The sequence below is a fragment of the Portunus trituberculatus genome, chromosome 21 (genome assembly GCF_017591435.1).
Source record: "Portunus trituberculatus isolate SZX2019 chromosome 21, ASM1759143v1, whole genome shotgun sequence".
NCBI lineage: Eukaryota > Metazoa > Arthropoda > Malacostraca > Decapoda > Portunidae > Portunus > Portunus trituberculatus.
The window spans coordinates 6562485-6579494 of record NC_059275.1 but is presented as its reverse complement, the minus strand read 5'-3'; the positions used below and the strand labels follow the sequence as shown (position 1 = coordinate 6579494).

At 44.0% G+C, this 17010-nt stretch overlaps 1 protein-coding gene across 6 annotated transcripts in view; it reads right to left on the bottom strand.

The window, feature by feature from the left end:
- Positions 1 to 3090: 3090 nt before the first annotated feature.
- LOC123507149 (prothoracicostatic peptides-like) overlaps positions 3091 to 17010 on the bottom strand; it is a 173574-nt gene continuing 159654 nt past the window's right edge. For 4 of the 6 annotated variants that reach the window (XM_045259792.1, XM_045259790.1, XM_045259791.1 and 1 more), the window contains 9 exons: positions 16405 to 16578; positions 12904 to 12978; positions 12369 to 12458; positions 9030 to 9119; positions 8627 to 8707; positions 8079 to 8156; positions 7638 to 7875; positions 6289 to 6399; positions 3091 to 3844 (listed from right to left, as the gene is read on the bottom strand). In XM_045259792.1, the coding sequence (XP_045115727.1) occupies positions 3828 to 3844; positions 6289 to 6399; positions 7638 to 7875; positions 8079 to 8156; positions 8627 to 8707; positions 9030 to 9119; positions 12369 to 12458; positions 12904 to 12978; positions 16405 to 16569 (945 nt within the window). In that variant the 5' untranslated portion in view covers positions 16570 to 16578 and the 3' untranslated portion in view covers positions 3091 to 3827. The remainder of the gene's footprint in view (positions 3845 to 6288; positions 6400 to 7637; positions 7876 to 8078; positions 8157 to 8626; positions 8708 to 9029; positions 9120 to 12368; positions 12459 to 12903; positions 12979 to 16404; positions 16579 to 17010) is intronic. The other 2 variants (XM_045259794.1, XM_045259793.1) reach the window with 2 other exon arrangements.

Here is a 17010-nt window from a genome sequence, read left to right as displayed (position 1 = left end):
GTTTCACTGTTTAATCTGCTGCAGTCTCTGACGAGACAGCCAGACGTTACCCTACGGAACGAGCTCTGAGCTCATTATTTCCGATCTTCGGATAGGCCTGAGACCAGGCACACACGACACACCGGGACAACAAGGTCACAACTCCTCGATTTACATCCCGTACCTACTCACTGCTAGGTGAACAGGGGCTACACGTGAAAGGAGACACATCCAAATATCTCCACCCGGCCGGGGAACCGAACCCCAGTCCTCTGGCTTGTGAAGCCAGAGCTCTAACCACTGAGCTACCGGGCGTGTGTGTGTGTGTGTGTGTGTGTGTGTGTGTGTGTGTGTGTGTGTGTGCAAAAGTACTAATATACAAAGCAGGTTAAGTAATTAATAACTTCTATGCAAAATTCCTTGTAATAATTGCATAATACGAAAAAATAATGACTTCTCTCACTTAGTTTAGTTCATGTTTCCACACATCGTACTCTTAAAGGCCTCCTCCTCCTCCTCTTCTTCTTCTTCTTTCTCCTCCTCCTCTTTTTTAACGTAAGAATAGTTGAACACTGGAACAAGCTGCCAGCGTCCGTAGTCCAAGTTAACACGGTAGCTACGTTCAAAAGTAAATTAGACAAGTTTTATAAAGAAAATGGTTTCCGATAATTTTTTTTTTTCTTTTAGCAATAGTAGTAGTTTACACTAGATACCTCTTTCTCTTAGCGATAGTAGTAGTTCCATTAGTACTCTCTTTTTTCCCATCTTTCCTGTAAATTTCCGATTGTCCTTCTCAACAGTCGGGGTGTATTTTCGTCTTATTTCCTCCTGACGCCTCCTCCTTCATCTGTTCTATCCTCCTCCTACTAAGTATGTAGCTTCTGTACGTGTAGTTTAGTAAACGAGTGACCTCCTTATCCTCCAAGGCCTCCTGTCACTCGTCTTTCCTATGTATTCCTATGTCCTCCTCCTCCTCCTCCTCCTCCTCCTCCTCCTCCTCCTCCTCCTCCTCCTCCTCCTCCTCCTCCTCCTCCTCCTCCTCCTCCTCCTCCTCCTCCTCCTCCTCTTCTTCCTCTTCTTATCTGTAGCCAGTTAGAAGTAGTTACCAAACAGACTCGAAAGGACCAAGAGGTCTGCTGCTGTTTGGCATTCCTTTGTATTTCCTCCTCCTCCTCCTCTTCTTCCCCCTCCTCCTCCTCCTCCTCCTCCTCCTCTTCCTCGAATGACACCAGTTCTTTCCTTTTACTTTTCCTATCTCCTTAACCCATTACTATTACTTACTACCCACGCCACCTGCTCTTCTCCCGCTCCACCCGTTCCTAACCACATCGAGCATCCACTCCTCTCTCTCAATCTCTACGCTTCCCGCTCATCCACTTCCATCAATTTCCCTTTACTGGTATTCCTGACTCTCTCATCTCTTAGTCCATCTTTATCTTCATGTCCTACTGCAGTTCTTATACCTTCCTATGATTTTATTTCACCTTCTGTCACTTTATCTTATTTTTTTCTCCCCCCCTTATACGTTCTTTAACTTTCTTCTTTGCTTTACTCACTTTCTCCTCCTCTCTTCTTCTCATTACTTACCTTTCTTCTCGCGTCTTCATTCTCCCATCCTCTTTCTTCTACTTCCCAGGATTACTTACACACCTACGATTCTTCTTTCCTCCCATTCCTTCTCTCCTGCCGCTAATACCACCCCTTTACCAGTCACTCACCATCTATTACAAGTTTCTTCCTTATCTATTTACCAATCTAAATTACTTGCCGAACTTCCTTCTGCCATTCCTTCATCACCTCTAATTGTCTTTTCTCTACCAGGCTCTCATCTCCAGCCTCGTCCTTGTCCCTCTTCGCACTTAAGGCAATCGAATTTACACTGTTGGTATTCGAAGGCAAGAGTTATTTGACCGACTGACTAACTGTATGATTTAAAGAGACGCAGCATTTGGATTATCTGGCGCCAAAACAAAGAGTGATGATTGTATTTTTGGGTTTTGGAGCAGTGTGTGTGATTTCGAAAGCATTTATCACTGCAAGCTCGTGTACTCTCTCTCTCTCTCTCTCACACACACACACACACACACACACACACACACACACACACGGATGAGTGGTAGGAAGAGAGGTGGTAAAAAAGCTGCCATTTCTGTGTTGCGTCACGAGCAGCTCGGGGTGAATATTTTATGCTGTCGTCCTTGAAAGTCTCTTTTTTTGTACACCAGCATTACATAATATTTTCAATGATTAATACAGAAAAACTAAGGTGTACATTTTGTTACTCGATTATTTTACACTTGTGGCATAAAAAAAAAAAAAAAGTCACGTCTTTTTTTTTTTTGTGATGGAAAATAATAGTACTTTCTGATTACACCAAGTGAGAGAGATGGTGATTTTCATTTATCTATATTTTTAGCTTTATTTTTAAACCTTCCTGTTGGCGGTCTGATGTTCGCCCTGCATTTTTAACTCCCTCAAATAATTCCTAATATTTGCACAACATTTTCAACACGCACACATCAACCCTAATACCTGCTCTACACAACCTCCACAACCCAGCTCTAACATTTCCGCCAGTCCTACTCTTTTAGCCCCCACAAGTAAACGCACACTAAAATTTCATCACTAATTCATAATGTTAGCATCAGTTACATCTCACACCAGTAAACACAAACAGGTGTGTTCAGTATAACCTGCCAACCACCACCTGGACACCTGGACCGAGAATTCCCAAGTGAAGTGACGCGTGTCTTTTGTTGTCCTTCCTCCTCACCTCCCGTGCATCACAACTCACTCCAATCTATTTTTTTCTCCTCTGTATAATCCGCCACATATTTTCGCAGCTTGGAGGTTGAGGCGACGTACCATCAGGCAGATTACAAGGGCGTCACGAGCCTCACCCACCACGCCCGCGGGTGACATTGCTTCCCCACCACCGCTCCCTTCACTGCCATGCACGTTGACACTCTGGGGAGGTGGTGGTTGGGGCAGGGGTTGGGGCAATTGAGAAAGAAGAGGAGGAAGATAAAAACTACGATGATGAGGAGAAAAAAGAGGAGGAAAAGCAGAGGAGGAGGAGGAGGAGGAGTGTTAATATAAGACGACGAGATATACATTTGTGCAGCAGTTTATTGATGGATACTTGGTAGACAGGCACCTACACAGATACACACGCACACACACGCACACACACACAGGTAAACAGCATGATCACCACAACACCCCAGCGCTGAGGGACAGACACGCCCACTCAGGCCAGCGTGAGGCCGCGGGGGAGGGTGAGGAGGAGGTTGACAGTCTCCCTCCGCCAGCTGCCATCACCCTAAAGCACATCAAAAATATCATCTCGGATTTTCTCTCTAAATTTACAGCATCATGACATCAGGCTACACAAGTGAGTATTCCACGGGTGTCCCTCTGTACTATTAACATAAGGGTTGGTTTCCAGTGTGAGGGGCGGCGCCGCCACACCTCGGCAGCCGCCAGTCAGGGTCGAAGATGAAGAACCACAGCACAAACAGTTGCTTCAGGAAGGTCCGCGAGACGCCATCCACTTCATGTAGTACGTATAGCATATATTTGGCAAGCCCATTCGCTGCACTCACTGGGCTCACGAGCGAAGACTTTGCTGGAGGTCAAATTAAATAACACAAGCTGGACTGCTAAGATAGAGTCTCCTTGAATACATTTTTTGCTAGCGCTCATAACTGCAGAGACTCGAGTGTTGCTTGCAGAAGAGGAGACGCTGCCTGATGGTCCCGCGAAGCCGCCGCCGCGCCTGGTGGGGAGGGGGCGAGGACCAGGTGGTGAGGAAGCGGGACCACGCGGCAGTTGTGGCGGTGAGATGTTTAAGCTATCAGTGTGTCTGGAAGGAGAAACAGCCGTGACACACTCAGCGGGCGGTGGAGACCTGTTTCAGACACACACATACGGCTGTCTAGAAACAATTCACTTTCATCACTGAGTCTGGGTCTCATAAAAATCAGCGGCATAATCTTGTGACATATAACACATCAGCTCTGAATAAGAGAAAGATTCTTGCAGTATCCACAGCTGTATACACGTAGGTCAGTCAGTGCATTTCAGTTTCAATCACACTAATAGGTTTTGCAATATCCACGTCCATGCATAATGTAATTCATGAACCAAACTTATAAACTATGCAGGAAAAAGCCATGCTAGTGTATTCATGTATTTCAACTTCACAAAAAAAAAAAAAAAAACAACACACGAAGAATAAAACAGCAACAGCCATTCTAGTCCTTATGACACTGCGATAGGAGTCATGCAAAACACTTCCAGCTAAGAAATAGACAAGAAAACAAGGTCATGCAAGTCACATTTTATTGGAGGAGGAAGCCAAGCAAGCTGCGAGAGGGGAGTAGCGAACAGATAAGCGGCACAGGCAAGGAGACAAGGAGCAAGTAACATAACGTGTCGGTGGAGGTGAGGAAAGGAGTGTGAAAAGAGGATGGCCGAATAATCACAGGTATAAAATAAAGAATAAAAGAAATATGTCCTTCCATTTTGCTATATTTTTGTCTTTTTTTTTTTTTTTTTTGCTTTTTCTCTCTCTCAGTTCTATCCCTCGTTACTTCTTCCTGGTATTTTCTTTTTCCTAGGCTGACCTTTATTACTGACTTATATAAACTACTGCTACTATTGGTACTACTACTACTTCTAGCACCACCACCCCCTACCACTACCACCACCACCACCGCCATCATCAGCACTCTTTTTCCGCCAGCTCCAGTCTCCACTTCGCCTCCTTCCTGAAGCTGAGTGGAGTCAATTTTCACCTCAAAAGTGACGCCACGTTTTAGTAATGGATAAAAACACTCCGGCCTCGTTATGTGTAATAAGATGTTAGAGAGAGAGAGAGAGAGAGAGAGAGAGAGAGAGAGAGAGAGAGAGAGAGAGACGCTCCCCTCACTTTAAATAAAGAGGCGTTCTTTTCATCCCCACCTGGTGTTTCCTTTCTGAGCAAGAGTATAAATAATTTCAATTCCCAATGACAACAAAACTGTTACAATGTCAGTCAAAATACAAAGGCATTTCAGCGAAGAGAAATAAATATGGACTGCCTTGAAGAAGTAAATGACGGGGGGAATACTTTTTACTATCATTTAATCAATCTAACGATCTAATTTAATTCTAGATGTAAATATTTTCTTTTTATCCATGAAGTGAAAAAATCGTTTGTTTTTATAGCCAATCTGAAATGATTTTTGGATTTTTTAAAATTCTGAAGTGAAAGAAAGTCTATTTAGTCATGGAAAGATAATATATTCTACTCATAAAGTGTAAAAAATGACGTTAACTCTGATTTATTGTTGCTGCTGTTGTTATTGTTGTCGTTGCTGGTGTTGATGTTGTGAGGAAATTTACTTCTAGATAAGAGAGGAAGCGAGTGGCAGGCAAGGGAGCAAATGTTTGGTTTAGCCTATTGTTTTGAGCGTGGTTCCTCCCCACCTTGCCTGGCCACCTGCCCGCCTCCCTCACCCTTATTACGCCTGGTTGTACGGCTGCACCTTAATTAATCCTCTGCGTCCTGTACGGTTTTCATCTTATCAATCACCAGAGAGAGAGAGAGAGAGAGAGAGAGAGAGAGAGAGAGAGAGAGAGAGAGAGAGAGGAAAATGTACACGTCTCCATTATGTCAAAATCAGCCACCTTTCTCGGTTCTACTGAATGAGCAAAGTAGTATCGCATGAATTCCTAATAGAACACATCTCACCACATCATCTAATGCACAAATACTGTAGGTACTCTCTCTCTCTCTCTCTCTCTCTCTCTCTCTCTCTCTCTCTCTCTCTCTCTCTCTCTCTCTCTCTCTCTCTCTCTCTCTCTCTCTCTCTCTCTCTCTCCTTCATTAATGCTAACTTTCTCCCTTTCCATCTCCCCAACCATGACAGAGCCCCGACACAAGTCTCTCCCCTTTAATTACCGGGGTGTCAGGTGGCATATAGGTGGGGAGGTGCAGGGAGCAGGTGGGCATGGCAGCGGACAGATGGTGTGAAGCAGGAGGCAGGAGAGGGTGGAGGGTAGTGTGAGGAGGAAGCGGTAGGCAGGAAGGCAGGCAGTCACGATGGAGACAAGTGATCTTATGGAGGAAGGACAAGGACGAGGACGAAGACGATAAGAACGAGGACGAAGATAACGAGGAAAAGCAAGAGTGAGAGAAGGAAATAGAAGAGGACTTGGAAGTTAGAAGGAAGGAAACGCATGTGAAGAGACACACAGACAGGCAAACTGGCAGGTATCACAAAAGAACGCACAGGTGTCAATAGCAACATAAATAGCACATACCTGGAGACCTTTTGCCCCAGGAGCCCCGAAAGTGAGCCCAGTCGTTGGGAACTCGCTTGCCCCAGGCGCCCCGAAGGCTGCTCCAGTCCCCACTACGCTTGCCCCACGTGCCTGTGTGTGGGAGAAGAGGAGAGGTGAGGCGTCTTCTTCACTCTCACACTGATGGAGCTAATCACTAGTGCACTCAGATTAAATATGTGAATGGGTCAGGTAAGTGGTTCAGTTACTTTATAAATGAATGAGTTAATAATGAATGAATGTTTATGGTGAGCGAGTGAATGAGTGAGTCCAACTTGGAAAGGAGATTCATGCCCCTTATAAAACGTGAGGAAAATATTCACGGCCTGACATTAAAACGTTTCGCTCGACACACCAGCGTTGTTGAGATAATTGATACTTCCTTCACCTGTTAATTAATTTTTCCTACAAACACAACTTATTAAAATGACAATTAACTTCAGCTGTTCATTATTTTCCTTCGTTTAAATTTAACTCCACCACGATCAAGAAGTGTCGAAATGTGAAGGACTGGCAGCGCCTCGCCATCTCCGTCACCGCCTCGATCAGAAACCTCCGAGTAAGAAAAATAATAATAAATAAACAGATAATTACAGGAAATTGCCCCCGAAGCGGTAATGACTTTAACGAGCACCGGCGGCATAGAGTGATTACTTGTCTCTGAACCCTTCTAGGATCACGCAAGCCTCTTCCTTGCTCCTGTACTCTTTGCTCTTTACTCCTCGTCGCTTTCACGGCCCGCTAGGATTTAACGACACATTCGCAGCGTGGTGCTTCACGACTGCCCCGCCAAACACTCACATATACCAGAGGGGCTGAACCACCTGACGCCGAAATGTTCTTAATCTGGTTATGGTCTTCAGTAAGTTTTAACTAAATTGCAACACTGGCTTCTCACACACTGGAAACAAGAACACGATCTTCACAAACACCCCGCACGGTTGTCCGCTCCTCGTCTCGAAGAAAACACTGTTTTGTTTGCACCCCCCGGATAAAATTGAATAAACTTTGACCAACTTCCGTCCGCGACCCTTCCAACTTCCCGGCAAGCGTCTCTCACTCAGCTGTTACACCTCAGCACAGCACGCCGCACTGCTGCACTGACTCACTCCATGCCACCGCCGCGCCCAGCATCAAGAATTTAAGGTCACCAAGCAAACGGTGATTTTTCTGGGTGAACGATTATCAGCAGTGACGTTTTATTTTGTAATCATTTAACATACGAAACAAATTTATTATGTTGTTACTTAGAGACATGAACGAATGTTTGTCAGACTCAAAGTATGTGTTGTTGATTGAGCCTTCCCTCTGGGTCAAGGGTTGGGCCGCACCTCTGAGGCTGGACCAGTTGGTAGAGCGAGGTGACACCGCCGGGTAGTCCGGCCTCTTTCCCCAAAGCGCCCACCCGCGCTTGACAGGGGAGGCAGCGACCATCCTGGCCAAGGCTTCGGGGGACACCTGCAGTTCCTCCTCCTCTAGCGCCTCGTCGTCAATGTCTTCGCTGTCGTTGGGAGAGCGCTTTCCCCACGCCCCTTGCAAGTTGCTCCAGGCTCGCTTGCCCCACGCGCCCTGCGGCAGACAGGTGGTTCAAGACACTCCCTCACCTTCCTCAAATAAGCCAAAACATTAAGGTTTTGAATGGCGACACCCCCAATTCACCACTGGCAGTCAGTGTTCACAGCCAGGCTATAATACATGGCATATTGAGATGAGGTGGAAAGAAATCATAAGCTTTCATTACGATGTGGGGTGTTACTTGTTCCGCCACTCACCTGGAGGCTGCTCCATCCTGCCCTCTTGCCCCACGAGCCTTGAAATTTGCTCCAGTTGTTGCGCTTGTCTTCCAAGTCCTGCGTAAGAAACGGTGTTACAAATAGACTGCCTATTGGTACGTCTCATGACACACACACACACACACACACACACACACACACACACACACACACACACACACACACACACACACACACACAAAGAAACGGTGTTACAAATAGACTGCCTATTGGTACGTCTCATGACACACACACACACACACACACACACACACACACACACACACACAAAGAAACGGTGTTACAAATAGACTGCCTATTGGTACGTCTCATGACACACACACACACACACACACACACACACACACACACACACACACACACACACACACACACACACACACACACACACACACACACACACACACACACACACACTGGTTAAAAGAAGGAAGTAAATAAGTTTTGTTGAAAAATAACAGTATACACTTATAAAAAAAAGGGAAAAAGGTAAAAGAAGCGAAAGTGTGAGGAAGGACCAAGTGTACCTGAAGTTGAATTAGGTCGTCTTGCCTCTTGCCCCATGAACCCTGAAACTTGCCCCAGGATGTCCTCTTGTCCTCGGCGTCCTGAAGGGAGAGGGAGAGAAAGTAATGAATGACAAGAATGTTTTCATCTCATATGTACTTTCTTACTCTCATAATTCGTCCAGCCGAGTGTGTAATGTGGCTATTAGTAAATACAAGCCTTTTAACCTAATCACTTTAAACCCTTCAGCTCTCTCTCTCTCTCTCTCTCTCTCTCTCTCTCTCTGTTTCATACGGAAATAGAAAGAAAAATATAAAAAAGCAGGGAAAAAAACCGTATACCAGGAAGAACACAGGAATAGAAGGAAAGACAAGGGTGCGGAGTCAGAATACTTTTATAAGGCAAGTGAAGCATTCCAGGTACCTGCAAGTCATCCTCAGAAGCGACCTCGTCCCCTCGCTTGCCCCACGACCCTTGAAACTTGTTCCAGCCTCCCCTCTTCTCCTCGGCGGCCTGTTAAGGGAAAGGGGGAGGGGAAACTGAGTCACATGGAGAAATGGAATGTTTTTATTGTTTAAGAATAATAAGATTTTACTGCTGAGTGTTCATTAATTTTAGTTTAATTATGCGTTTTTCGATGATGTATAGTCTATGATGTGTATGTGCATGTGTTGTTTATTATGATTAACAAATATACATGTCTATTTATCTATCTGTCTCTCTATCTAGTGCGAGAGAATGTGTGTAGGTTCCGACGTCACCCCTTCCCACTCAAAAAAAAAAAAAAAAAAGGATAAATTTCTCTTTATGTTCAATTTCGTGAATTAATGGGTGAAATATTCATTCAGGATTTTTTTTTTCCCTTTTGACTGGTAAATTCTAATGGTTTATTTTTCTTCCCCTACAATGTTCAGTGACACGACTTCCTTGTGTGTATGTGTGTGTGTGTGTGTGTGTGTGTGTGTGTGTGTGTGTGTGTGTGTGTGTGTGTGTGTGTGTGTGTGTGTGTGTGTGTGTGTGTGGGTGGGTGGTTAAGTGTCGGGTGTCAATGCTTGCTTGTGCGTGTTATGCCACAATTCTTTAGATATGACAAACATTACACCAGATTTCTTTTCCTTTTGCAAATCATTAACAACTGTATCATTACAAAATGACTCATTTCCTAGCTATCTTGCATTTCCCTCACTTCCTAACGCATCGAAACAAACCAACACACACCTTAACAGCTCTATCCATTACCCTGAACCCTCACAACCACCATCAAGACTTTTCAAGCACATCACCCACACGCTCCCATTCTCTTCTTTTCTTGTTAATGATGATCAAGGAACCTTCTGCTGTTATTTAAAGAGAGTATGTAGTACAGTAGTTACACAATAATTATTCAGATACAGATAGGTGAGTTTACTTTTTTTTTTTTTATACCATGTGTGCTTTTCACGGGAATTTATGGGCTAAAGAGGATACTTATTAAGCGCACCTCCTATTTCAAAGCCCACCCGCTAGGAAACCGTTGCCCCGAGTGAGGAAGCCCAACCTACACTCAGAAGGTAGACAGGATTCGAACCGTGCGCTTGGAGACCCCTCGGATCCCAAAGCACGCACGGATCCACTGTACCACGGCGGCCCCATAACTTGAACAGAAACGAACCAATACACACCTAAATAGTCCTAGCCCGTTTCCCTGAACCCTCACAACATCCAAGACTTTTCAAGCATATCACCCACATGTTCCTATCATTTTCCTTTCCTTTACTACATGATAATGAAGGAACCATTTCTTGTTTATTTAAAAAGATTATGTAGTACAGTAGTTACATACAATAATTATTCAGATAGAGACACGTGAGTCTACTTGATGAATAGGTATATTTTCAATTCATTTTTTTATAATTTAGTTTTCTTTCTTTTATTTTCACCATTATTCTGAAGAAATCTTTGGAATATTCATATCAAAGCCATGACTTTAATCTGTGAAATCGCTACAAACTTCAGAAGAAACAAATTTTTTTTTGCTTATATTTCCTATACTGAGTGATAAAACAAAAACAATAAATATTAAGTCTCACTTCAAAGGAGGTCACGTGGCATACTCGTACATCAAGGTGGAAAAAACAGACTAAGCAACATTAAAGTAGCGCAAATTTAACTTTTTTGCCTTTACTTTCACTGCCTTTCACTTGCGTGTCGAGGCAGAAGAGGTCAGGTGAGCGCTGCATAAGTCATATGCGGGACACACACACACACACACACACACACACACACACACACACACACACACACACACATAGGAAAAAAAGGTCACTATGATAAGCATTAGAGGTGCGCGTTTGCGGTAACAAAAGATTTCACTGCCAGGTGACTTGTAGCGTGCGTTTATAGTGATGGGGAGACGTGTAGTACGTACAACACCTAATGGTAAAAGCGCGGGCGTGGTGGCTGGTTGCAGAATATGTGAGCAAGGGTTTCGTGTCGCGTCTAAGGTTTAAATTTGAACGAAAATAGTCGAAAAGTGATCAATTAGCACGTCATGTCGCAAATAAATGACACTCAGCATACCAAGACTTTATTTTTCCTTTCACGAATTGATATAAGAAAAACAAGAAAACGACCACAATCAGTGCTTCAGATTGTTATTCCCACGTTACTAAGCATACCACTATTTTTTTTTCAGTAGGGAATTAACAAAAAAAAAAAAAAAAAAAGAGCGAAAAAGAAGAAAGGAAATAAAATTCTATTATTGATAGTTAAGTTCGTGATATCATGGTTTTGTTGGGGCTGCAGAAAGTCATGTCGGGATGGCACACGAGGGTGAGGACAAAGAGGGCGTGTCATGTCGTGCTTACCGTGGCGTGGCGTGCTGCTCGTTGCCTGTCCAAACCCATGGCGGTATTGGCAACAGGTAGGTGCCTTGCTCTTATGTCACTGCCAACGCTGGTCACAAATACCTGACTAACATACTCATGCTCTCCTTTCTTACTTCCCCTTACTTACTTTCTCTCTCCTCAAAAATAACTTCTCCTCTTCCTCCTCTAATTTCCCTTTCAATCCTCCAGTCCTCTTCCCTCAATCCCCATAAAACGATCTCCTCGTTGCCATTGCCATCGCCCTCTTTCTATTTATCCATCGTTCTTACAGTATCAGAAATAAGGAGCTTTAAAAAATTGCACAAATATATAGATGCAAGAGGTAGAACCAGGGAGGTGTGTCGTTTTGTACAGGGACTGCCACGTGTAGGTTCTATTGTTTTCTAATGTTCATATTCGTCTTCGTTGTTTTCGTCCACGTGCTCAATTTCGACCTATTCCCCATATAAATCCTGCCAATTTTCTCTTGGTCCTCATTAGAACACGTAGTTATAATGGCGTTGCTCTCTGTAACCTCATTCTGTTTTACCTATCATACTCTTCTCATATTTGTCTTGGTCATCTTCGTCTAAATCACTATATTCTCTCGTCCTCTCACAACACTTTCTTCCCCTTATCTAACCAATTTCCTTACCATCATTTTCATCCTCGTGCTATTTCGTCTATATCACTCTATGGTTCTCTCGTTCTCTCACCAACACTGCCTTCCTTAACCTATCTCTTTAACACAGTTTTGTCCTCATCCTATTCCTGCTTCACCTCCTCTTCTCTCTCTCTCTCTCTCTCTCTCTCTCTCTCTCTCTCTCTCTCTCTCTCTCTCTCTCTCTCTCCTACCATCTCGTCCTCCCTCCATCTCCGTCAGCCTTCCACACGCCTCTCCCATCACTCGACTCACCTGCAGCGCCGCTTCTTCGGTTATGTCGTCTGCACGTTTGCCCCATGAGCCTTGAAACTTGTTCCAATTACCTCTCTTGTCCTCGGCGTCCTGGAGGAAGGATGGAAAGGTTGAGAGAAGGTAAAACAAACGTGACATGAAAGAAATTGCAAAACAGACAGCGTGAGGTAGGACCGGAAGAGATGGAGGAGGAGGAGGAGGAGGAGGAGGAGGAGGAGGAGGAGGAGGAGGAGGAGGAGGAGGAGGAGGAGGAGGAGGAGGAGGAGGAGTATATTTGGTGATATGGAAGGACAGGGAGGACAAAGAGAAACATTTTGGTAAAGGTTAAGATGGGAGGAGGAGCAGGAGGACGAAGAAGTGGGAAAAAATATAATGGTTGGAAGTAGGTGAGGTAAATTCTCTCTCTCTCTCTCTCTCTCTCTCTCTCTCTCTCTCTCTCTCTCTCTCTCTCTCTCTCTCTCTCTCTCTCTCTCTCTCTCTCTCTCTCTCTCTCTCTCTCTCTCTCTCTCTCTCTCTCTCTCACACACACACACACCTGGATCTCCTCTCCTCTCTTGCCCCACGATCCTTGGAATTTCCTCCAGTTGTTGTTTCTCTTGTCTTCAGAAACCTGCGAAGGAAAGAAAACGCGGTGTAAGACAGATGGCCTCTCTCTCTCTCTCTCTCTCTCTCTCTCTCTCTCTCTCTCTCTCTCTCTCTCTCTCTCTCTCTCTCTCTGTGGCCTCATTCGTGTCAATAATAACACCTTACAGATAAAAACGCCCACCTGTCCCCTCGTCACTATAACAAAGGCTTCGTCACTCTCCGCCTCCAGCATTGTGTCGCGGCCTAACTGTCACTTCTTGGTAACTTGGGGTGTTATTGTCAGGGGATATATTTTTTTCTTTTTTTTTACTCCCTTGTTTCAGACTTGGTTTATTGTTATCAGTGGCTGGTGGGAGGCATTGCGTGTATTGTGTATGAAGGCTAAACTTTCTTCTAACACTTCATTTTCCTCCTCTTCTTCCCTCCTACAGGTACAAAAATGCTTCTATTCCCTTGCTGGTGGTAAGGATGGAGAGCTACTCTAATACTACAACTACTACTATTACTATTGCTAATATTTACTACTACTACTAGGAACTATATTCTGCGTCTCCTCTTTATAACCTCTTCAGTACCACAATGTCTTTCCATATTCATTCAGCTTACTATCTGGTGATTTTAAACAGCTTCAGAAACTTATGTGGGAATTAAAATAGTGAAGACTCTGGCCGTTAATCTTTTGACCTCCATAGACCGTTCCTAATGTAAATAAAATCGTCGAATCATGTCCAAAACTCGTGGTAGAAATACGTCCCAGTAATGAATGGGGGGTAAAACCAGTTACTAAATCAACAAAAGACCGCAACTATAACAATTACTACTAATACTAATATATAAATGCAACAACAACTAATCAAACCTTATCTCTACATATTTTTTTCACTAAACCACACACGAGAGAGAGAGAGAGAGAGAGAGAGAGAGAGAGAGAGAGAGAGAGAGAGAGAGAGAGAGAGAGAGAGAGAGAGAGAGAGAGAGAGAGAGAGAGACTAAGAGTACTTGGTTAACTTTCCATTTTCCCACTCGTAAAAAGCCCCAATCAAAATCTGTTACACGCCTCACGCTTCCCGCCAGCAGTAACCCCTTGGAGGCAGCGAGGAGGCGTGTGTGGCGGCTGCGTGTGGCTGGCGTCTGATCGTGTGATGATAGGAAGTGGCCTCAATCTGATGGCCCGCCGCGCTTCGTCTTCCTCGCTGCTGATGTTTTCCCGTTTTCCATTTTTCGAGAGTGTATTCAAACTCCCCCCTTCTCCCTCTCCCTCTCTCTCACACCTTCCTCCCCTCCTCCTTTCTTCTTCCCTGTTTGGCTGCTTGAATGCACTTTTTTTCTGTTACTGCGTTTTTTTTTTTATCCGCCTAGTTTTATCCACCATTAAGTAGAAGTTATTTGACGTGTGATGAGGTTTCTAATTTTGGAACAAGAACCTGAATGGAACTAGAGTCAGAGTAACTTAACCTAACCTAACGTAACTTAACCTCACACAGAAACGCTGGGTAACGGTGAGGAATATCGATAACGGCACAGTGGATGAAGGCAACACAGAGGCTATGAAAAAAAGAAAAAGAAAAACAGGACATATGGAAGTAGAAGGTAAAACTAAAGAAATAGAGAAGAAGGAAGAAAATCAAGAAGAGAAGAAGTGGAAAAGAAAAGTAAGGGGTAAGAAGAAGAAGGAAACAAAGAAAACTAAATAGAGAGTAGAGAGGGAGATGAGGAAAGTAGTAGGTAAGAAGGAGAGGAAAAAAAGAAGAGAAGAAGGAAGAAAATCAAGAAGAGAAGTGGAAAAGAAAAATAAGGGGTAAGAAGGAGAGGGAAACAAAGAAAACTAAAAAGAGAGTAGAGAGGGAGATGAGGAACGTAGTGGGTAAGAAGCAGAGGAAAGAAAGAAAACCACAGGGAAAGGTGAGAGGGTGAGATATAACAAAATGAGAGCAAGGTAAAGAGAGGAATCGGGAAAATCCAGAAGAAAGAAGAGAAAAAAAAAACACGTAAGAAGGAAAGGAAAGGCAGATGAACAAGAAGAGAAGACGAAGATGATAAACAGTTTGGAACAAGATAAGAACCGAAGAAAAAAAGGGAAATAAGAAACCCAATGAAAGCGAAAGAATGAAAAAGCGGAAGAGAGGGAAGAAGAAAAGAAAGAATGTAAAGAGCAACAAGGAGACAAGAAAAAGAAGGGGGGAACAAAAAAGCAGGAAAAAGAGATATGAATAAGAAATAATAAACAGATACATAAATACGGAAAAAAATCACAGAAAAGGAAAGAAAAGGCAGAAGGATGTGGAGGATAAGAAGGAATTTAAAGGATAAGAGGAAGAATAAAAGGAGAGTGGAAGGGGATGAGGGTACGAGGGGACAAGAGACAGTTGTAAGAGTCACTGACACGTGGAAAGGGAGTAGAGGAAGGGGAGTGAGGGGAAGGATGGAGAGCAGGGGGGCAGGAGAGAAGATTATGGGTAAAATCAAACAAGAGTAGTCACGTGTCACGCTTTTCCCCTCACGTGACTGTCCCGCCCCGCCCAGCCCCGACCCGCCGCGCCCCGGCCCGCCCCTCCCCGTCCCGCCCCGCCTCCGTGTCCTCTCATCATAAGTAAGCGAAATGAAGACACTGCCAAGCGGGGGATTACCAAGAAGTTGGTCTTTGAAAAACATTTCATTTACACAATTACTGGGATTTTTTCTTTGAGTGCTACTATTACTACTGCCGGTCCTGCTATCAGTCCTGCTATTACTGCTTTAACTATTACCGCTACTACTGTTACTGCCATTCCTTCTACTACTACTACTACTACTACTGTTGCTGCTATTACTTTTACTACTACTACTATTACTATTGCTACTACTACTACTATTACAATTAAGACTACTATTATTACTATTACTACTAAGACTACTACTACTACTAATACTGCTGCCATTGTTACTGTTATTACTTTTGCTACTAATAATACTACTGTTACTGTTGCTACTGTTACGTTTATTATTACTACTACTACTACTACTACTACTACTACTACTACTACTACTACTAACTACTACTACTAATACTATAACCATTACTACTACCACTACTACTACTACCACCACCACCATAACCACTACCACTACTACCATAACCACTACCACCACTATAACCACCACCACCACTACTACCACCACTACCACCACCATTTCACCATCAATGTTGCTGGTAGTATTACTACTACTACTACTACTATGAATACTGCTGCTGCTACCACTACTACTACTACTACATCTATCATGCTGCTGCTGCTGCTACTACTACTACTACTACTACTACTACTACTACTATTACTAAAACAACAGCAACAACAACACTGTCAACAACTACTACTATTACACCTACTTCTACTATTACTTCAACATTCTCTCTCTCTCTCTCTCTCTCTCTCTCTCTCTCTCTCTCTCTCTCTCTCTCTGTCACACACACCTGAAGGCCTTGGTCGGAGCTGTCGTCTCTCTTTCCCCAGGCGCCGCGCATGGAGGACCAGCCCGCCCGCTTGGCCTGAGCTACAGCCAGACCTGATCCTTCGTCTTGTGCAGCCGCCGCCGCCACCAGGGTGAGGAGGGTGGCCGTCAGTGTTGCCAGCTGCATGGTGCTCACCTGTGGAAGATTAAAAGCATGTAAGCAACAGGTGAGGTAGTGGGACGCTACACTTAACGCTAAACACTTTAATAAGAATTTTTAACCCCTTCAGTTTTTTTTTCTTTTTTTTTTAGTCCGGTTTCTCTATTATACTAGGGCTAGGACGGTGCCTCCTGACAAAGGAATCAGGAAGGCTTTGGTTTTGGCATTTGGGAACCGTTACCCGGAGTGGATGCCCTTCCTAATCTCGGATCGTGGCCAGGATTCGAAACCGTGCGCTTAAGAACCCTGGGGCCCACAAAGCACACACGGTACCATTGAAAAAAAAAAAAAAGAAAAAAAGGATGACCCTGTGATTAGGGAGATTTTTTACAATTATCTCCGTCTGATTCCACCAGAGACCACAAAAGCACCTGTTGATGCACTAATGGTTTCACTAAGGATATCTAT